Source organism: Phragmites australis, chromosome 1 (genome assembly GCF_958298935.1).
Source record: "Phragmites australis chromosome 1, lpPhrAust1.1, whole genome shotgun sequence".
NCBI classification, from domain to species: Eukaryota; Viridiplantae; Streptophyta; class Magnoliopsida; order Poales; family Poaceae; genus Phragmites; species Phragmites australis.
This window is the reverse complement of record NC_084921.1, coordinates 39,127,527-39,151,174: the sequence shown is the minus strand read 5'-3', so window position 1 is coordinate 39,151,174 and position 23,648 is coordinate 39,127,527. Positions and strand designations below refer to the sequence as shown.

At 40.7% G+C, this 23,648-nt stretch overlaps 1 protein-coding gene across 3 annotated transcripts; it reads right to left on the bottom strand.

Annotated features, from left to right (window-relative positions):
• Positions 1 to 752: 752 nt before the first annotated feature.
• Positions 753 to 22,087, bottom strand: LOC133918384 (LEAF RUST 10 DISEASE-RESISTANCE LOCUS RECEPTOR-LIKE PROTEIN KINASE-like 2.5). 3 transcript variants are annotated; one of them, XM_062362265.1, is made up of 3 exons: positions 21,484 to 22,087; positions 2,367 to 2,390; positions 753 to 2,001 (listed from the first exon to the last, which is right to left on the bottom strand). In XM_062362265.1, exons 1-3 carry the CDS (start codon positions 22,073 to 22,075, stop codon positions 953 to 955), a joined length of 1,665 nt encoding a protein of 554 aa, XP_062218249.1. In that variant the 5' UTR covers positions 22,076 to 22,087; the 3' UTR covers positions 753 to 952. The 3 variants fall into 3 exon arrangements, with proteins under 3 accessions (XP_062218249.1, XP_062218242.1, XP_062218234.1); XM_062362258.1 differs by lacking the exon at positions 21,484 to 22,087 and adding an exon at positions 17,836 to 18,879; XM_062362250.1 differs by lacking the exon at positions 21,484 to 22,087 and adding an exon at positions 12,155 to 13,314.
• Positions 22,088 to 23,648: the final 1,561 nt, after the last annotated feature.

The following is a 23,648-nucleotide window of genomic DNA, read 5'->3' as shown; positions in this document are numbered from 1 at the left end:
ATAGTTTTCGAGCGCCCAGTTTTTTGAGCCCTCAAAGCACGCTAATTCCTTTTTTCGTGCCACCATACCGTGAAATCTTGCTTACTGTGCACACGCGGGAATTTCATAGGTGTTTTCATTTTTTCAGAATGTGAAAATTAATTTTTCGTATCCTTAAGACTCGAAAATCCCTTTCTCGTGGGACCAAGACTTGAATAGGTATTATTTTTGTAATTTGTATATTATTTTTGAAATTTATGTATAACATAATAATATTAAAAAAATCCCTCTCTCGCCCCTCCTCACATCGCACTCGCGCATCCGCACCACTCTCGCCGCATCCCCTTCGCTCTGAGAGCCACGCTCGTGCGGGGATGTGGTGGGTCCAACGACAGCGTGCGGGGTGATTTCAGTGAGAGATCTCTGAGCTTCGATTCAGGCGGATGCAATGTCGATGCAGTTGGCACCGGCACCGCCCCGTCGACGCTGAATACTGACATCTGAAATCTTAACAACATTGCTCCTATTTGACCACTCGGACTTAGGTAAGCTCTGGCCCTAAATCATGATGTCCAATTATCGATTCATAATTAAAAAATTGGGCATCGTAGTTCACATCTGAGTGGTACATGAAACATATTAGTTGCGATTCATAGTTTGTATTGTATTGGGATTGATTGTTATTTGAGACCCAGCCCAATTACTGAATTTATGATGCAGTTGTCGAATAATCTGAGTATAAGTGAAAGAGAGTTAGCATAAGTAGCGAGTCCGATCCAAATGATACAATCATTCAACATTATATTAGCAACACTAGTAAACACTAAACAATCCCTAATTTCGTGGTTGTTTAGCGTTTACAGACCAACATCATCAATTTTTGCATGCCTTTAAAGTTTGTGAACTACATAAATGTTTGCAGTTATGCATCACTGGAACGAGTTACCTTTTAATAGGAAAATATAGATCCTTATCAACTCAAGAGCGGTTTTCGTGGTAATTCCAGATTACTTGTGTTGCCTTCTAGCATCTCGACAACTCTAGTCATTGTTGGCCGATCAGTTGAAATTACTTGTATACACCACAACCCAACTACTATCATCTTTCTCACGAGCTCTGTGGTCTCACCATTAATCTCAGAAGCACTGATACAATAGTCATCCAAATGTTCATAAATCCATTGTGGGAAATATTGGCTACTAGATTCACTATTTGCATTGATATTCTTGTCTCTTGCCCCAACCATCTCAAGGACCATCATTCCGTAACTGTAGACATCAGACTTGCTACTTATTGTTCCAAATTGCTTTGAATAGACCTCAGGGGCGATATAGCCTATTGTTCCCCTTGCACCAACCATGGAGATGCCACTCTCTTTATTCAGGCATAGCTTGGCCAGTCCAAAATCGGATATCTTAGGACATAAATCATGATCTAACAGAATGTTGTGGGGTTTGATGTCAAAATGCACGATGCGAGTATTGCATCCTCGGTGGAGATATTCAAGTCCTCGAGCAATGCCAATTGCTATGTCAAATAATTTGTCCCAAGTTAGTGTATTTTCACCTTTAAGGCTGTTGTTGAAGGCATACCGTTCAAGTGAACCATTAGGCATGTATTCATAGATAAGAGCCCTTTTGGATCCTTGCAAGCAAAATCCTAAAAGTGTAACAACGTTGACATGAGAAGTTCTGCTAATGCTAGCCACCTCATTCATGAACTCCCCATCACCCTTAGAGTCCTTTAGCATCTTGACTGCTACCTGGCGGCCATCATAGAGGTTGCCTTTGTATACAACACCAAATCCACCTTGGCCTAGCTTTACAGCAAAAGATTTAGTCATCCTTTTTACTTCTGCATAAGTATATCTTTTGGGATGTAGGTTCTCATTCTTTTGTAGAAAGGACTTGATCCTTGTTTCGTCTTTCGATTTAAAGAGCAGCAAACCATATTTGCGAGTCAAGAAGAACACAGGGATAAGTAGACACAGCAGTAGAAGGCACGATAAGCTTGCAGCAATATCTGCATCACAAGAAGACATCACAAGTGAATCGAATTTGCAAAGCATTCTAAGAATCCAATTTGCAAATAATGCAATACGCCACTAGTCAGTGGGGACATTCATAATGAAATTTCCAAAGGAAGGACAATTTTTTTCCCCATTGTTGTCACTGGTCAATGGATTCCAAAATACTTTTTTAGATATTTGGATTTCATAGCATGGCATGCCAATAATTCGCTATATGCCTTGGTTATGCTATTTTTGACTAAATGAAGGTGGGTACTGACTATATAGGCACATGATTGAAGCAGGCTTGGCAAAAGATCAGCATACAAATAAGCAAAGGAAAAATACTTGGACCGAGGCCAAGATAGAGGTTCCTTACATATTATAGTTCTCTTCTTATGCCCTGCAATTTCAAAAGCAACAAAACACATAAGTATAGAGAAATTGGATATGTAAACAGAAGCAATAGGACACATAAGTATAAAGATATTCCAATGTATAAACAGATTACAAAGCTTGTAACATTCTACCATACCATAAACAGATTACATGGCTTCATTATCATCAATCCATTACCATCCAGGTTATCGATACAAGAAGAGTCGGGCCAAATCAATGATAAACAAGAAAGACGGACTGTAGTTCCCAGCGTTTCATGCAGTCTGGCACATTTGTTTGCACTTGGTAAACAATAATTGGCAATTGACGCTAAAACCGGACCGATACATAGATAGTAGGGAATACCTTGGCAGGGCCTTGCCAATCGTTAGCATGAACGCACGCTAAGCGCCTACAGTCACCGACTCTGTGTTTGCTTTCTCGTACGATCTAAGTTAATTGATCGACTTCCACCAAAGAATATCTTGTGGCAGATATTTCATATCGTTTCACCAGAAAATTTGCCATTTCTAAATGCCGCAATACTTCTATATAACACACTCCATGCTAATTTAAATATCTACAAAAGAAAAAACGCAATTCCAGATACCTAAGTGAGACAACTGGGCAAATTTGCTTCAACTTATTTGAAAAAAACAGCTTTAGGTTTGTTTGGAGAGCTCTAGCTCTAAGATTTTTCAAGCTAGTTATCACTAGAGTTGAAGCTGTAGACAAATTGAGAGTTTTTAGTTGAGACATCTCGCTCTTATTTTAAACTAAAAATATATATTTAAATTATTTTATTATATCCTACAAACTCTAAATTCTACATAAATCTCAGAGTTTGAGCTTTAGCACTTCACCGTGTCCACTCAGAATCTCGCTTCTTACTGGCACGGCCACAACCTCCGCGCAGCACCCAGCCAACTCACGCTCTTGGGGTTTGTCGAGCTGTTCAGACGTGAGCACAAAGGAAACTCCACTGGCAGGCGAACTACTGAACCCCGTGCAGTTGATTTGGTACGCGTCAAAACCAGGGTTCACAGATGCAACCAAGGATAAAAAACCGGGACTGGTCGAATTCACGAAATGTGATCCAAAATTCGAAGAATTTGAGCAGATTCACTCAGTCACCAGATTGACCGAGACAAAAAGCACTCGAATCACCGGCTCAAAATGCGACCGGTTTTCTCGATATTTGAACGAATTCTACCAATATGCCATCACATTCTTTGCATTTTGATCAATATCGAAAACCGTTCGGTTTTCTTGATTTTCTGAAAGTATTTCTCGAATTTCAGTGAAGTTAAACCAAAAATCAAAAATCAAAAATAGTTTAATCTTGTAAAATCAATAACTAATTTATCTTAGTTTCAAATCAAGTAAAACAAAAAAATTTGGTTTCCTTGTAACATGATATACATGATAAAAGTATTTATACTCATGAAAAAGTTGAATATTTTCTGTGATAAAATGTATTTGCTAAACCTAGTTAAATACATAGTTAATTCTTTGCTAATCCAAAAATCATGAAACCAATTTTTTAGTTTTCTTACATGATCCTATATCTTTTAAAAATACATGAACTCATGACATAGTTATTGTGAACTGCAGGATTGTGGTAATGTGTTGTAACTAGATTAATTCATAACTAACTCATCACACCTAAAAAATTAGTGAAACCATTTTTATTAGTTTAATTAAATAATCCTTTCTGTATATATGACAAAGTTAATTACAGTGCTCTTTCTTAACATGTTCATTTTATGCTTGTGAATTTTGTAAAAATCATAAAGAAATTAATAAAACTCTAAATGAAGTGAGGCTGATTTTCTAGATCCCTCTTAAGGTACACTATACACATAAAAAATATGTGTTTATATGTTAATATTTTTCTTAACGTGAACCCTACTAAATGAGCTGCATGCTTTTTAAAGCATAATTTTTGTTGTTCTTTTTTCCCCAAACTTCATCTCCATGAAATATGATGCAAATGATATTATTTTTGAAAAACAAAATCAAAGAAGGTCTTAGAATTGTATCTAGTATTTTTAGAATTTTTTGACTTTTTTATTTTTTGATTTTTTGAATTAAAATTTTGAAATTTGCTAGGTTTAGGAATTCGATGCGGCTCGAATTGATCGCATTTCATGAATTTTGTCTAATATTTATCGCATTTGTGAACCCTGGGGTGGAATAACATCTGAAAGAGAAGCTGAGGTTATCATATGAGTTGTTTGTGCAGCCACTCCTGGTTGAAGCTGGCGTTGTGGCAAACTATGGAGCAATTCCCGCCGCCGAGCATCTCGCTGTAGGCCAGCAAGACGCTCTGATTGTTGTAGAAGATGTTCTGGACAGTGTAGTTAACGCCGCCGACAAGCCGGTGGTCGTCTTTCTCCCAGCTGACGCCTCTCCACCACCGTCCCCACCCCACCCAATATGCCATGCCCTTCGCACCCATCAGCGCCACGGCTGCCTGCCGTGCCTTTGCTTTTCCTGTCAGCATCGACACAACGACGCCCACCACATGACAAGTCTCTTGCCAAGAAATGTAGGGTCTAGGGGGAGGGTGCACCCTTTGGAACCCCAACCACAATCCAAAACCCTAATCTCTAACCTCCTCCAACCGAGATCTCCGATGAAGCTTGTCTTTAGCGCTAGCGGTCGTGCAAGTCGTGACGGGTCATGTAATAGAGTTTCCCATGTATAATGGAGGGTTACTTTGGTTGCGTTGGAGAGATAGAAGAGATACTGGATTTTGACATTGCTGCATATGAACAATTCTGAGCACATGGAACCGCTGTAAGTTGGTGGAAGAGGCCTCCATGGGAGGCGGGGACATGGACGCCGAGGAAGAGGATACAAGGTAGAAGACTCATGGCTCAAGCAAACTAAGACCATAGCCAAGGGTTCCCTTTCAGGGGTCTAGATTCTTGTTATGAAGGAATTTTTGTTCTCTTCAGTGGTCCAACGATTTACGTTCACGCTTTCTGTTACAAATGGATTCTCAAGGCCATTCCCTTCAGGATGAGATTCCCTTTTCTTTCCCTTCGCGATTTCCCTCGAATGAAAGCCGTTGAAGATGAGAGAAAATAAAAGGAATAGAAACGGTGAAAAAAATCAGGAAGAAAACAAAATGAAAAAAATATAATTGAAGATGATCTAAGGGCAACACACAACTTTTGGAATCATAAATAGTGGACCAAGAGATCGGATCTTTTCAATCAGTTGGGTTGGATTTTCATTGTTTGTAGACATAAAAATTGGACCAATCCTTTCGGCTGCAGGCTCTGACATAGCTTAATTTTTCCAGACGATTGCACAGTATTTGTGCAGCCTAGTTATGTGGTTGACAAGTGACTACCGTGGTGATGACTCCCAGCACGCGAGACTTTGACTGGCGACTAGCAAGTACGCGGAAGGACTTGTGCATCTTGGTAATTGACCCCGGTTCGAAGAAAACAAGATGTATGATCCAACGTACTCTCACAGGAACAAGTCCACCGCGTGATTTGCTTAGGAAAGTATGATCAAACAAAAGCAGGGCAAATTAACGGCGTGTTTGGTTTGTGTCACGGGACTGTCTCGGGATCTGCTCCCCTGTTTGGCTGCAGTGGGTCTAATTGTGCTAACATATACCCGTTAGGTACTTTTGCATTTGTCGCAATGCTCAGAGCTACGGAATCAGCTGTGTTCACATACTCTGGTACTGCAGGAAGCAGCAGATGACACTAGGCTAGACAGAGACATGCAGGGTTCTTTCTTATTTAATTTTTTTACAGATAGTGATTTTCTAAGAAAATAATTATATTGATGAAAATAATTCTTTAATAATTATTTTTTATAAACTCAATGGAGAAATAATTATGTAAGAGAAGTGAATTAAGTAAAGTTGGTTTAGCTCTTAACATGTAGTTCATTTCAAAGGATTACTTCTACGGAATCACTCTAAAAGCTGAAAACTACAAATTATTATTTAGCAGAGCTCCTACTGATTTCACTCAAGAAACTGATCTGCGAGCTCTACCAAACAGGCACTCAAAAGCTCTGCATATTATCTTCGAGCCTCACTTGTCCTAATAGTTTCATCGATGACAGCCATCTATCTATTATCTTAACATTTGAGGAGAAAAAAAGTCACCACATTCGCTCTTAAACTATGAAATTATCACATTAATCGAAAAAAAGAAAAGAATCTATAGACCATTCATTGTTATGAATATCTAGCAGTCTAGATTCAACTAAAGAATCAATATCAAATATAATTAATAAATATCTAAATTTAGAAACAAAGAGTCCATATCAAATATGATTAATAAATAGCTAAATTCAAAATTAAAAATTATAAAAACAATAGTAGTTTGATTTCCATATAGTTTGGAAAGCAAAACATCTGAATAAAGAGTACAAATAAAATAAAATAAATAATAATTGAAATTGGAGTTACAATAAAAAAAAGTATCCATATTAAATAGTCTTAGAAAAAAATCAAATTATTATAAAAATCAAATATCTAAATAAAGAGTCTATATAAAATATAATTAATTAATAGCTAAACAACGTGCGGCATTCGCAGGTTGCAAGGACCAGCAAGCATAGGGCTCACGGGAGCATGGAGAGGAAAAGGCATGGCATGAGATTGGCAGACAACGTAACAAACTACTTACTTCCTCTTATCATAAATATTTGACTTTTATATTAAATTTTTAAAATTTTCACCGTCAACAATTTTTAAAATATTTAGTTTAAAAACATAAAAATTATAGGTGTAGATTTATCATAAAAAATATTTTTATAATAAAATATTTTTAGTAGGTATTATAATAATATTTTAATAAAAAATAATGATCAAAATTGTACGTCAAAAACTATAAAAAATAAAAAATGTTAAGTGTTTTTTTACTGGAGGTAGTAGTACGGATGTGTCACGCCCTGAGCTGACAGGCGAATGCCGGGCTGGACCAGTGAACCTGAGAGGCCTACTCGCTCCTCCACCCGGGGTCCTGTGCGTCGGGCGGGATGGCGTCTCTGAGCACGGGCACTCGAAAAACTGCCTGGCACACGCGGGACCAGTCGCCGGGAGGCACGTCAGCGCTCGGGATCACGAACGTCATGGCGGCCGGTTTGTCGAAGCCGCCGCAGGTGATGGGCTTGATGGACGGCGGCTTGGGCGGTTTGGGAGTGTCATCAGCCGGCGGCTTGGGCCCGAAGGAGCAGCCGATGAAGAAGAAGAGGTATTCGACGGCTGAGATGGGGAGGAACAGCCCGACGCCCGGCGGGATGGTCACGTTATGGTCCACGCTGGGGCAGCTGCTGCTGACAGCATCAGCGTCGGCGAGGGAGACGGTGAGGTTCGCGTAGTCGATGCGCGACACCGTGTAGTTGTCAGCGCCGAGCTTCAGCACGGCCCTGCCAGCGCCGTCGCAGAGGACGGCCAGGCCCGGGTAGCCGCAGTACGACTCGCCGTCGTGCTCCGGGAGCGCCTCCGTCTCGTTGTAAAGATAAAACGGGTAGCTGATGTTGACGGTGCCGCAGAGGTACGGCCGCCACTGGCACGCGGAGGCGGCGTAGGCACCATCGCTACGGGAAGAGGCCGCGGCGGCAGCGGCGGCGAGGAAGAGGAGCACGACCAGGAGGCGCCCGCGGCCGCGGTGGCAGAGGGAAGAAGGCATGGCAGGTTGGCAACTTTGTTTTTTCTCTGTTGAGTTGAAGCTAGGATTTCTGCCGCACGCGGTTCGGTTGGCGGATGGCCGGCCGGCTCCGTTTGCGAGCCATCTTTTGAACTACACTCAGTGGCGGATCCAGCATCCGTTTCTGGGGTGCTACAGCACGGGTCCAGCCCATCTAACACAAGAAACTTAGCAACTCAGTACCAGATCACTGATTAACCTAATCAGTCCAGCACTAACCCAATAGTCGACTTAGCGTCAACACCAGCCCAATAAACTATCTCTGTGTCTCTTGCTAGCTCCGCCACTGATTACACTTGGGCAAGTGCTAGTACCGGTGAAAGTAGGGTGGCTGACACTGACGACGGGGCAAGCACATACGGGCACCTATTATAATTGACGTCAAATGAAAGATGCGCTTGGTCTAAAATCTATTCCAAGTTTTTCTAGAAGGCCTTGTTTTCTTTTGGAATGGGTCTGCAGCATGTGTTCGAAAATATAGAATGCTACTAGCTAGTACAATGGGGCAATGAAAGCGGCAGAAACTGGTTTGGGTTAGCTGCACCTGAACAACAAGCCTGTCTGTAATCGTGCAAGGCAGCTAGAGAAAATGGAATCACGAGCCGGCAATGCCCAGCTGCCCAGCCTAGCTAACACGAAGTCACACGTACGTGGTGCTGAGATTGCCGTCACCGAGTACCTACAGGCAACTGCAGCCGTGGAGAATAAGTGGCAAGCGCATGGTACTGCTAGCTCTGGTAATCGAAGCGTTTCACAGCAAGCAACTGCGTCCGGATTGGGACAAGAATTGGTCTTACTGACTGACTGGCTTAGGTTCAGAAATGGAAGAACACCCTGTGTGCAATTACAGGCTTGCAGCGGCAAGAAATGCTCGGGCCTTGAACTTGACACCTCCAGTTTCTGGACCAAACAACGTGCGCCATTCGCAGGTTGCAAGGACCAGCAAGCAGCGGGCTCACGGGAGCATGGAGAGGAAAAGGAATGACATGAGAATGGCAGGAAAAGGCATGACATGAGAACTCAAAACTACAAATTAACAGAGCTGATTTTATTCTAAAAACTAATCTACTAGCTCTACCAAATATGCACTCAAAAGCCCTAGATATTATCTTCGAGCCTGACTTGTCCTAACAGTTCCATCGACGACAGCCATCTATCTATTATCTAAATATTTGAAGAGAAAAAAGTGTTACCGCGTTCGCTCTTAAACCAATGAAATTACCACATTAATCGAAAAAAGGAATCTAGACCATTCATTATTATGAATATCTAACGGTCTAGATTTAACTAAAGAATCCATATCAAATATAATTAATAAATAGCTAAATTCCAAAACAAAGAGTCCATATCAAATATGATTAATAAATAGCTAAATTCGAAAATAAAAATTATATAAAAAATACTAGTTTGATTTTCATATGGTTTGGAAAGCAAAACATCTAAATAAAGAGTCCAAATAAAATAAATTAATAATAATTAAAATTGGGGTCAAAATAGAGAAAAAATATCCATATTAAATATAGTCTTAACAAAAATCAAATTATTATAAAAATCAAATACCTAAATAAAGAGCCCATGTAAAATATAATTAATCAATAGCTTAAATCATAATGAAAAATAATGAAAGTTTTTCAAAATTCTTGCTAGGATAATAGATTAAGAAGCATTGTATAGCTCAAGGTTGTCACATAAAGCAAATAGCAGATAAGCCAAATATATTTTGATTTTGGTTATGCTGTCTACATTTAATACACGATTTTGATAGTTGATGAAAATATATATTAAAATCGAACTAATATATGTATACGATTCAAGTACAAGTTTGAAATATAATTAATTTTTCTATTTCACTAATATAATAACTAAATATTGTTATTATGTGAAAAAGGAACCAACACGCTCACTCTCAAACCCACAAAATTACCACATTAATCAAAAAAAAAAAAAAGATCTAGACCACTCATTGTTATAAATATCTAACTATCTAGATTTAACCAAAAATCCTATATCAATTAATAAATAGCTAAATTCAGAATTAAAAATTATCAGTTTGATTTTTATACGGTTTGAGAAGCAGAACATCTAAATAAAGAGTCCAAATAAAAAAATTAAATAATAATTGAAATTATGATTAGAATATAAAAAAGAGTCATATCAAATATAGTCTTAGAAAAAAAATCAAATTATTATGAAATTAATAATAAAACGGGTTGATGATATTGACAGTGCCGTAGCCGCCTCGCTATGGGAAAAGGCAGCGGCGGTGACTAGGAATAGTGGCACGAGCAGGAGGTGGCCGCGGCCGCGGTGGAAGAGGAAAGAAGGCATGGCAGGTTGGCAACTTTGTTTTTTCTTGGTCGAGTCGAAGGATTTCTGGCGCGCGTGCTTCGGTTGGCGGATGGCCGGCCGGCTCCGTTTGCGAGCCATACCGGTGAAAGTTGGGTGGCTGACGCTGACAACGGGGCAAGTACATACGGGCACACGACGGGTGATGGGAGGCCTGTAGCAGCTAGCAACTTGCGACGGTGCCAAGCTTATCGGCACTCTGCGTGAGTTGCCTTGTTACCTTCCCAGGTCATTGTTCCATCGCGACTCGAGAGCCTGGTTGGCCACTTTTTTCAATTCGCGTCAAATGAAAGATGCGCTTGGACTATAATCTTTTCCAGGTTTTTCTAGAAGGCCTTGTTTTCTTTTGGAATGGGTCTCCAGCATGCGTTCGAAAATACAGCATGCTACTAATACAATGGGGCAACGAAAGCGGCAGGAACCGGCTTGGGTCAACTGCACCTGAACAACAAGCCTGTCTGTATCCTGCAAGGCAGCTAGAGAAAATGGAATCACGAGCCGGCAATGCCCAGCTGCCCAGCCTAGCTAACACGAAGTCACACGTACGTGGTGCTGATATTGCCGTCACCGAGTACCTACAGGCAACTGCAGCCGTGGAGAATAAGCGGCAAGCGCATGGTACTGCTAGCTCTGGTAATCGAAGCGTTTCACAGCAAGCAACTGGGTCCGGATTGGGACAAGAATTGGGCTTAGGTTCAGAAATGGAAGAACATCATGTGTTCAGAAATGCTCAGGCCTTGCACTTGACACCTCCAGTTTCTGGACCAAACAACGTGCGCCATTCGCAGGTTGCAAGGACCAGCAAGCAGCGGGCTCACGGGAGCATGGAGAGGAAAAGTCATGGCATGAGATTGGCAGACAACGTCACAAACTACTACTTTCTCTTATCATAAATATTTGACTTTTATATTAAACTTTTAAATTTTCACCGTCAACAATTTTTAAAATATCTAGTTTAAAAACATAAAAATTATACGTGTAGATTTATCATAAAAAATATTTTTATAATAAAATATTTTTATTAGGTATTATAATAATATTTTAATAAAAAATAATGATCAAAATTGTACGTTAAAAACTATAAAAAATAAAAAATGTTATGTGTTTTTTACTTGAGGTAGTAGTACGGATGCGTCACGCCCTGAGCTGACAGGCGAATGCCGGGCTGGACCAGTGAACCTGAGAGGCCTACTCGGCTGTGAAGCGGTAGGAATACAAGAGCCATAGCCAGCAGAACTGAGAGGCATCGAAGACCAAACACCGAAGACAAGTCTCTTCCTCCTCAAGCTCTTCTCCTCTCAATCCCCCCCCCCCCTCCTCTGTTGTTCTCTCTCTTCCTAGTCACCCTTCCCTCTCTTGTACCCAGTCTAGTGCTGCCCTCTCTATGCTTACATTCTTCCCCTAACTTGTACTCACCGTTGTATACTCGGCTTCGGTGACAATACAAATCATCGAACTGAGGCGCTTCGGTGTTCTGAGTGATTTAAGTGCTTGATTCGAGTGGGGATCGTGACAGGAAAGCCCAACATATTTTAGTTCAGGTGGGTTATTTATTTTTCGTCTAAATTTAAGGAATTGATTTCTCGACGTCACCGTGTTCTACCCATACGTACGCCCCAATTATAGTAGCACTAACCAAGTTCATGCTATGCTCAGGAAAAGGAAATTCAGATGACACCCAAAAAAATTGAAGCAAGCCAACTAAAAATCTCCGCTGATTTGAAATTTAGTGTACAAGCTTCGAAGGGCTTACCTGAACTGCAAGTGTGAGGTTCCGCTCGACTGCTGGAGCACAAGCAGCCTACGAATTCCCCCGCTTGGTTGTAGCCGCACTGCCCGTTCGATTGCTCGCACTGGTTACACTCAGGAGGCTTTTGGTTCCACGCCAACTGGAAACCGCCACGAAGATAGCTGCCATATCCACCGGTCGTCCATTCAAGAACACCTGGGATTGGGAGGTCATGTTTGAGTACAGGCGCTTCGAAGACTTGTTGGCACGCCTGCCACCAGTCCCCCAGCGGCACGTCGCTCTGCCACAGCACAAACGACAGTCCCGTCGTCGGCCCGCCAAAGATTTCGCACCTGATTGGGTTGATGTTATACGACTTTGCGACCGCGGGGTTGAAGGAGCAGTTGAGGAATAAGAAGAGGTAATCGACGGTGTTGTAAGCGTAGGATAGCCCCAGCGGGAGTGACACGTTGTGATCAACTCTTGGGCAGGCCTCCTGATCCCGGACCTCCTGATCAACAACGGAGACGGTGAGGTCTATGTAGTTGATGTCCGAGACTGTGTAGTTGTGGCCGCCGAGTTGCAGGATGGCCTGCTCGTCGTCCTCGCTGCACATGATCCCCAAGTCAGGGTAGCCGCAGTACGAGCTGCTTTTACCCAGGAGAACCCCCGTCTCGTTGTAAAGATAGAAGGGGTATCTGATGTTGACGTTGCCGCAGTGTTGAGGTTGCCGCAGGCACATGGGGGGGTCGTAGTTGTCCCCGCTGGAAGGAGTGCCATGCGAAGCGGCGACCAAGATGACAAGGAGAAGCGGCAACGGCGGCGGCAGACGGTGGCGTAACAAGAGAGCCATGGCTAACGAAGTCAGGGAAGGCGAAGCTGCTGGTTGGCAAGTGGTTTCTTGCTTGGCGTCCGCGCGCGCCTGCGTTTGTAAGGTCTCGAGAGCCCCTGGGAGTCTTCTCGGAAGGTTGGGCATTGGGTGGCCGATGAGAGGGACATGGCGGCACGTGGTAAGGAAGAGCCGTGCTTGACCGTGACCATCTGGGTCTCGCAAAATGCCAATTAGTGGCACACGAAATCGGCTATTAGTACCTCTTCGTGGTTCCGTCCAGACTCGTGTGTCTTTTTGATTGGTTCGAGGCTTGGAGCCCCATGGAAGAAAGGCTCTTGGTCTTGGTCTTCGATTGATATTTCTGCCTTCTCACTACAAGATTTGCGTTAAGTGGTAGAAAATTACAGTAGTACTACTAAACAACGGGGATCCAGTCTTCTCTGTTCTGGGGACCACTGAAATCGAATTGAACAGAAAACTGCGCGTTCTCCAACCCCTGAAACACGTCGCTGGACCAAAACATTGCAATTATATGTAGGGGGTGGAAATGAATAGCAGGAAATTCGAATTATTTGATTTCGTATCCGTTAAAATACGAATATGGATATCCGTATCTGTATTTGTTTCTGAAATTGATACTAAACTGGATATATCCGAATTTGTTTTCGAGATTCGGATTCAAATGTGGATATCCGAATTCGAGATATATCCGATTCGTATCCGTATCCGCCAACCAGGGAACTAAATTTTGCTAAAGTTTTAGAAATTTTAGATACGAACGAAATTCCAACCCAATCAAATTGGAACAAATTTCAGTCAAATTTCATCAAAAATTTAAATTTCCAACATGAATTTTGAACAAAATTTCTAAAATTCCGGCCCAATCGAATTAGAACAAATTTCAATCGAATTTTATCAAATTTCAGTCAAATTTTTTCAAAAATTTAAATTTTCTACCTGAATTTCGAAGATCAAGTAGATATCCGAATGTGGATTCGTATTCGAACTATCCGATTTGTATTCGTATTCGAGGATATCCGAATCCGTATTCCTATTCAGATTAAAATATAATAAATCGTACTATCTAAATTCGATTCCATACAAATACGATCCGTTTCCATCCTTAATTATATATGACGGCCTCTGCTCTCACGACCAGTTTGCTGTGGCTCCAACAAAGAGCCTGCAGCAACGAAACTATCACGTGTTCGAGACGTGTAAGAAGATATGGTCACTTGCCTGCCAGAGCCGGTGCTAAGATTACCCCCAATTATATTTCCTTCGTTTCGTTCATTTCCTAATTCTCTTCCTCGTTCCCATTTCCTTTATTTCCTCTCATCTCCAACAGCTTCACTTTGAGGGGAATCGTGAAGAGAACGGAGAGAATCCCGTTCTGAAGGGAATGATCTGAGAATCCCGTCGTGAAAGGAATCGTGAAGGGAAACCGTTGGGAGCGCTAAAGGGAACAGGAATCTCTTCACGACGAGAATCTGAGTCGCGAAAGGAATTTGTTGGGTTTGGTCCTAGTTTTACTTGCCTGACACAGCCAGTGCTAACTAGTTTCTCCATCCGGCGATGCAAACCAGGTCTGTAGGCTGCGTTTCAGCAGTAGTACGGTTCTCTGCTCTACAAAATGATGTAGAGCTCAGCAGGCCGCCCGATGAATCTCGTTCATGAGAAAAACATGGATTTGGTGCGAAAGCAGAACAAGAGGCGCAAGGCCAAAAACCATCCTTATTGAACTGATGAAAACAGGAGCCAGAATTTCTAGTTTTTTTACCTACCCAGGCACTAATTTTTTAGGTAAACCCAACTAACTCCCGACTAGGTGAAGTCAAACTTTCACCATTAGCAAGAGGCAGGCAGCAGCGCACACACCGGAGATAAGGAGGTTACGAGATCTATATGTGTATGTATAATTTTGTTAGTGTGAATTAATTATTCGTCGTATTAATATTTGAAGTTATGATTATACGGGTCATGTTTTCAGTTTGAATTAGAGCAAATTTCTTATTTATCACTGAAAGAAACAAATTTCCTTATTTACCATCGATTTTATTTTCGTTTCCTTCCATGTTACTTTGTTAGCCTTTCCGTCGAAATTAACTAGTCACAGCTGGTACTGTTTACGAGCACAGTACTTGATAACTCCAATTTATCTTTCTATATTCTCTGTTAAAAATAGTTGCCTTCTGTTCTTTAAAAATCCTAAAAATTTTTATACGTGTTACATAATCTATATACAACCCATTTTAATTAGATTCACCCAAAAAACCTATGTAGAATTTAAACTAAAAATCTCTAAAAAATACTACTTTTATATCTTCTAACAATGATTATGGCTAAAAACATCTAGAAAGATTAACTAATATTTTTCTTATGTGATAAACTAATTTTTAAAATTATTTTCAACCTCAGGTTATATGTGAGCTAATCATACGAAGCAGGTTACACTAATTCTGTACTCACAGTTGGAGTTGGTAGTCCAGAACTATGATGATATCAGCTTGCGTGATAAACTGTTTGTGTGTGAGGTTCTCACTATTTGTTGCCTTGCAACTTGCAAATAACAGTCATTTGAACAGATAAATAATCATTGCAAAAGAAACACGCAAGAATCCTAACGGCAAAGGTGCCTTACGGGCTCGCTTTATCAGGATGAAGTCAATTTGAAAAGTGGAAAAAAATAGTTATGCCCAAGTTTCCACATCAAATCGAATGGTACGGTCTTCTTGACTTGTAATGCCACCATGAGTTTTAAAATGACAATGCTTGTGCGGTAGGTATTTGCACACTTCTATTGTTTGTCTACTCCACTAGCTAGTTTCTTTTGCCTACTCTCGCGGTCTTGCCACAAAGCTACATTTAGTAACCCTTAATTTGGAGTTACCGATTTAGAAGAATATCAAACCATGCAGATAGCACCGTTGTTTTCTTTCTTTTCTCTCTTTTTGACTAGTCCGACGCTGCCGTTGCGTGTTACTCAGTGTAGACTATTTTCCGCTTGGGTGCTGGCGACAAGTGGACAAGCACAGCGTAAAAATTAGGTCTTTCTGAACAGATTCATTGGGGGTTGAAGAAGCTACTTTGTTCACAGCGGGTTGCAACCTAACTAGTACAGTATGACACTGATGTGTGTGCGTAGTTTGTTGATCTGGTCGTGTTCTGAGGTACAAGAGCTAGCTCTGAATTTTATTATATTCTTACAAGGGAAAGATGGTTCGGAGCCCCTGTTTCTCTGAACATACCATATCTCTTTCATCCGACCGCGTACTAATTAGTTAACTGAAGTCGCTGGTAATTCGATCGGGAAGCTCCTGGTTGATCTCACTCAATTAACCTTATCATTCGACTCTGGCACTTCACGCGTTATTAATATAGCAATGGCGTACACGTAACACTGTAAACATAACTGCACGTCACCGTCGAAGATGACATCTACCGTATTATTATTTAAGAAGAGAAAGCATCATTCGTTTTTAAGATCATAAATTATCATATAAAAAATGATTTAGATCACTTATTATTATGATCGTTAGATCTAGATTAAAAAAATTATATTAAATACGATTAATAAATATCTAAATTCAAAATTAAAAATATGAAAAATTAGCAGATCAATTTTTATACAGTTTGAAAAGCAAAATATCTAAATAAATAGTCCAAATAAAATAAAATAAATAATAAATAAAATTGAGGTTAGAATAGAAAAAAATAAGAATCCATGTCAAATATAGTCTTATAAAAAAATCAAATACCTAAATAAAGAGTATATGTAAAATACAATTAATCAATAGCTAAAAATCATAATAAAAATAAAAATTCAAAATTCTTATTAACATAATAAATTAAGAATCACCGTGTAGCTTAAAGTCGTCATATTAAATAGACAACATGCAAGACAAATATATTTTAATTTAGTTGAATTGTCTACACTTAACATATGATTTTGATAGTTAATTAAAATATATACAAATTGAACCAATACGTATATACGATTCGGGTATAAGTTTGGAGCATAAATTGTTTTCTTTCCTACTAACATAATTTTTATTTCTTCTTCTAATTTTGGGGTCAAGTTTCCTAGACCTATAAATAGATGAGTAGGGCTATGAAGAAGCGAACCAATCATTTTGAGCCTATTGTGCCACCCATATGAGAGTATTGCGCTAGTTTTTTAAAAGAGATGACGATGAGTGCTTAGTCTATGTAATAGATGAGAGTTTTAAGAGGAAAATTTTTGTAACCCGTTTAAAATAGGGGTGACCTCTTTGAGTAATGAAGTTTATTTTGTTTTATATGCTCGAATTCTCCTTCTTATAGTTTTCCTCTCTTGGTTTTCTGATCTTGTGTGCAAATTTTTCCTCTTCGGTGTTGATTCTTATTTTTTCTTTTGAGCTAAAATTTTAATACCACGCACGCACGCATGCACGCACGCATATATATGATAGGGTCTTGAATTCCTTTGTTTTTAGGCCATCATCTTAGATATCTTTTTTATTCGGTATTCATCTTTCAATCCTTAAGTGATCTTTTCTCAAGATTGAAGCTAGTGTTTGATACTAATCATGAGATCCACTTTTTATTGAATTTTTAAATTTGGTTTTTAATCTTTCTTCGAAGTCTCCAGACTTTCTGCCTAGGTATAGTTTTTCAGTTGCGTGTTTATGTTGTATTTTGTTGTGATTTTCTTATAGAGATATATTGAATGACTGAAAAAAAAGATTATCAATTTTATAAAAATAAATTTTAAACATCTATTCATCATTTCTAATCACCGCTCTCAATCCTACGGTATGAGCCCGCACCTTCGGAGACCCAGAACAAGCAGAATCAAAGGAACGTAAGGCGGGGGAAGAAGAGGCATACGTACCACCACAACGTGCCGTGGTCGGGCCGCCGTCGCAGAAACAGGTGAACCCATTCCCGCCGCGCATCTCGTTGCGCTGGTAGCCGCACCATCCGCCGGAGTCCTCGCATCTGCCACACTGCTGGGAGTGACTGTTGTAGATCAACTCGAACCCAGCTTTTACCACACCACCAAATGATCCTCCCACCATCGTCTTCTTGTGAAAATCCATCACCGGCGCTACCACCACAGCCTCGCACTCGTACTCGTACGCTTCGGCACCCGTGATCCCACCATCCGGTAACACGTACGAGCTCTTGTTGTCATATCCTTGACACCCTCTCAATTCCACGGCAGAGGACCTGGGAACGTTCTTCTTGCAGTTGTAGAGGAAGGTGATGTTGGAATCCAAGGGCGTGAGTTGCAGCCAGGAGCTCGTGTAGTCGATGGAGAGGTTCGCGTAGAGCCGTGGGCAATCGGTCGTGTACTCTCCGTCGTCGATGTCGGCGTCGGCGACGGAGACGGTGTGCGTGATGTAGTTGATGCCGATGACTCTGTACTTGTGGGACCGGACGGAGAGGATCAGAGTGGCGTTGCTCTCGCAGGCAAGGCCGAGCCCCGGGTAGCCGCAGCTGGACGCTGAGGAGTTAAGCCAGAACGGGTATTCGATGGTATGGCTGCCGCAGGTGACGTTGCTGCAGGTAGCAGGGAAGCCGTCGGCTGCGGCGAGGAGGAGAAGGACGGGGAGCGGGAGGAGGAGCAGGGGAGCCATCGCGCGTGTGAATGGGAAGAGGAGGGAGCGACAAGGAGGGGAGTGCTGGTTTGGGTTTACTCGTCGAGGCTGTGCGTGGAGACCAGGGGGTTAGGCTGAGAACGACATGTTCTTCGACTGGATGTGGAAATTTCGCGCCACGACTGACCGCGAGCAGCAGGCTGGCAGTGCCTCTCGTCCTGGCATCTCCTGTTATTCATGGGGGTGAGTAGTCACACTGTGTACTGGTACAGGTTGTCTCATTTTGATGTTTATGGACTCTATGAGTACTAGAGTCTAATTGATTTTAAGGAAAAATACACTATTAAGATGGTTTACGTGCTAGGTGATTTATCCACATCATCCATATTTATATTAAAATTCTTGCACTGCATATGAGACAAAATCTGTATACAGTGTATAATGAGTGTTCGGATAAGTCGTCTCACCCGTATGCTATTGAACGTCGTTGTCTTCTACGTGAACCAGGTATCATACCCCGTCAAAGAGTATATACATCATCAAGAAGTTTGTGATTTCTTTGTTAATCAACTGTGCGTCTTTCAGGAACGCCTAACGCAAAAGAGGAGCATTCGAATTAATGAAAAAAAGATAAGTAGTATGACCAAATAGAAAATGACGAATCTGAATGTGTGATGCATACTGGTTGGCAACATCACTATTGTTCTTTTCCTCCTAAAGAAACCTAGCACAGAAGGATGACTGATCAGCTCGTACAACATGAGATAATACACTATTAAAAAGGTTTACGTGCTAGGTGATTTATCCACATCATCCATATTTCTATTAAAATTCGTGCACTGCATATGAGACAAAATCTATATATATTGTACAATGAGTGTTCGGATAAGTCGCCTCACCCGTATGCTATTGAACGTTGTTGTCTTCTACGCGAACCAGGTATTACACCCCGTCGAAGAGTATATATATCACCAAGAAGTTTGTGATTTCTTTATTGATCAACTATGCGTCTTCCAGCAACGTCTAACGCAAATGAGAAACATTCGAATTAATGGAAAAAAGATAAGTAGTATGACCAAATAGAAAATGACGAACCTGAATGTGTGATGCATACTGATCGGGCAACATCACTATTATTCTTTTCATCCTAGAGAAACATAGCACAGAAGTATGGCTGACTAGCTCGTACACCTTAAGATACGTTTGACGCTGCTCATGCAAGAGGGCCCTAAAGTCCTCGATGGTTATATATTGAAGCGGAGCAGTTAATGCAAAACAGAAGGATTTTGCATGCAATTTAGCCACGGCTTGGATTAAGTTGTCCTCTTTGAAGGGATCATTCTTCCCTTGATGCACAACCTACAAGGATGCATTAAGTGCTATATTGATTCTTCACAGCAACATTATGGCTCTACTCCAAAACACGAGTCCCTGATTATTTAAGAAATATTATTAAGTATCATAATTAATATGTAACAAAGCTTAATAAATATTTCATCGATGACAGCCATCTATCTATTATCTTAATATTTGAGGAGAAAAAATTCACCACGTTCGCTCTTAAACTACAAAATTATCACATTAATCGAAAAAAAAGAAAAAAAATCTATAGACTATTTATTGTTATGAATATCTAGCAGTCTAAATTTAACTAAAGAATCAATATCAAATACAATTAATAAATATCTAAATTCAGAAACAAAAGTACATATCAAATATGATTAATAAATAGCTAATTCAAAATTAAAAATTATAAAAACAATAGTAGTTTGATTTCCACATGATTTGGAAAGCAAAACATCTGAATAAAGAGTCCAAATAAAATAAAATAAATAATAATTGAAATTGAAGTTACAATAAAAAAATATACATATTAAATAGTCTTAGAAAAAAAATCAAATTATTATAAAAATTAAATACCTAAATAAAGAGTCTATGTAAAATATAATTAATTAATAGCTAAACAACGTGCGCCATTCGCAGGTTGCAAGGACCAGCAAGCAGAGGGCTCACGGGAGCATGGAGAGGAAAAGGCATGGCATAAGATTGGCACACAACGTAACAAACTACTGCTTCCTCTTATCATAAATGTATTTATGACTTTTAGATCATATTAAATTTTTAAAATTTTCACCATCAATAATTTTTAAAATAATTAGTTTGAAAACATAAAAATTATACGTGCAGATTTATCTAAAAAATATTTTTATTAGATATTATAATAACATTTTAATAAAAAATAATTATCAAAATTGTACGTCAAAAACTATAAAAAATAAAAAATGTTATGTGTTTTTTTTACTAGAGGTAGTAGTACGGATGCGTCACGCCCTGAGCGATGGGCGAATGCCGGACTGGACTAGTGAACCTGAGAGGCCTACTCGGCTGTGAAGCGTTAGGAGTACAAGAGCCATGGCCAGCAGAATTGAGAGGCATCGAAGAACAAACACCGAAGACAAGTCTCTTCCTCCTCAAGCTCTTCTCCTCTCAATCCCCCCCCCCCACCTATGCTGTTTTCTCTTCCTACTCACCCTTCCCTCTCTTGTACCCAGTCTAGTGCTGCCCTATCTATGCTTACATTCTTCCCCTAACTTGTGCTCATTGTTATGTACTAGGCTTCGGTGGCAATATAAATCGTCGAACTGAGGCGCTTCGGTGTTCTGAGTGATTTGAGTGCTTGATTCGAGTGGGGATCGTGATAGGAAAACCCAACATATTTTAGTTCAGGTGGGTTATTTATTTTTCGTCTAAATTTAAGGAATTAATTTCTCGACGTCACTGTCTTCTACCCATACGTACGCCCCAATCATAGTAGCACTAACCAAGTTCATGGTATGCTCAAGAAAAGGAAATTCAGATGACACCCAAAAAAATTGAAGCAAGCCAACTAAAAATCTCTGCTGATTTGAAATTCAGTGTACAAGCTTCGAAGGGCTTACCTGAACTGCAAGTGTGAGGTTCCGCTCGCCTGCCGGAGCACAAGCAGCCTACAAATTCCCCCGCGTGGTTGTAGCCGCACTGCCCGTTCGATTGCTCGCACTGGTTACACGCAGGAGGCTTTTGGTTCCACGCCAACTGGAAACCGCTACGAAGATAGCGGCCGTATCCACCGGCCGTCCATCCAAGATCGCCCGGGGTTGGGAGGTCATGTTTGAGTACAGGTGCTTCGAAGACTTGCTGGCACGCCTGCCACCAGTCCCCCAGCGGCACGTCGCTCTGCCACAGCACAAACGACAGTCCCGCCGTCGGCCCGCCAAAGATTTCGCACCTGATCGGGTCGATGTTATACAACTTTGTGACCGTGGTGTTGAAGGAGCAGTTGAGGAAGAAGAAGAGGTAATCGACGGTGCTGTAAGGGTAGGATAGCCCCAGCGGGAGTGACACATTGTGATCAACTCTGGGGCAGGCCTCCTGACCCTGGACCTCCTGATCAACAACGGAGACGGTGAGGTCCATGTAGTTGATGTCCGAGACCGTGTAGTTGTGGCCGCCGAGTTGCAGGATGGCCTGCTCGTCGTCCTCGTCGCACATGATCCCCAAGCCAGGGTATAACATCTGTGCAAACTGTACATGGATCAGTAGTACTAGTACATGCATTGATTTATTCTTCAACTTGCTTGCTAAGCATGTCAAGTGCATTGTTTACTAACAAGCTGCATTCTGGATAGCTCGCAGCTCGATGTGCCAAATTGAGAAATTTGTGGGATAGAAATTTATAGCGAAGCATAACATCCAATCGTGGATTCTCAATTATGTTTCTTCCTTGGTTGTCTTGTATTGTTCCATTTTGTGCTTCTCGTATCCATCTCTTTAGTATATATTGAGTCGGCAGTGACTTGATGTTGATCAAATCAAGAACTTTCAAAGCATGGGCACACAATATCCCAATTTTGCTGAATTGCCCACAGCTGCATACAATTGTTTGCTCCAAAGGATCACCAATAACTTTGTACTTCTCCTCAAAGGTCAAATCTCCCTCAAGACTCGCAATTGCTACAAGATATTCATTATTTCCATCCAATGCCTTGGTGCATGCTATCATGGATCTTTCATATTCACCTTGAGAAGCTTCGAATATAACATGTGTGTAAAGCTTGCTAGCTTGCAACAACATAGGTGTCCTCATTTTGATTCTAGGTATTTTTTTCCTTGAATCAAATTCCAAATTCAGTTCATTATTTCTTTTTCCTTGCACCACCCTTTCAAAATGCTTAAGAAATCGAATGATATCAAAATTAGATTTGAAATGAATTTTCAGGTCATTGTTGAGACTCTCACTCAATTGTGTACTTCTCATTCCTAGTGTGAAAACATCCTTCATATAACATTCAGCCCATTTTTCTTTCAACTTGTATATACTGTCCAACCAAGTTTGCTTGCTCACCTTTTTCCTCATCATGTCAAATGCCTCTTCAAATTTTGCCTCATCCTCGTACGCATACATGCATGCGCTAAAATATGAGAGAATAATTGATTCTTAATTCTTCTCTTGAGTTAGATGTTTGATAGCATTTTGCATAATGTGAAAGGTGCACAGTCCATGCCATGCTTCTGGAAAAACTTCCCCAACTGCTTTTCCCATTGCAAAATCTTGATCTGTATACATTGTTTTAGGTTGTCGCCCATTATGTGCTTTTAGAAAGGTCTCAAAGAGCCACTTGAAGGACTCAAATGTTTCATCATACATAAGAGCCGCACCAAAAACTATTGTTTCTCTAAAATTATTGAATCCAACAAACACACCAAAAGGCCTGCTCTCTTTGTTTGTTCCAAATGTAGTGTCAAAACTAACAACATCACCAAAATGTGCATAGTCAGTGATTATTTTAGCATCAGCCCAAAATATGTTTGCTATTTGTTCTTCACAATCCATGTGCAATGCATATTGGAAAGATGGGTTCTCGGCAATTTTGTCTTGAAAAAATATAAGCATGCTACCTGCTTGACTATATGCCATCTCTCGTTGGCGCTTGCTCCGCAAATAGTTCTTGTGATCACGAAGGGTGTAGGTAAGATTAATTGATCCACCAACTTGGCGACTTGCCAACTCATGTGCTGCCTTTGGCTCAATTCCGGCATCATCGGCTGTTTCAATCTCAAAAGT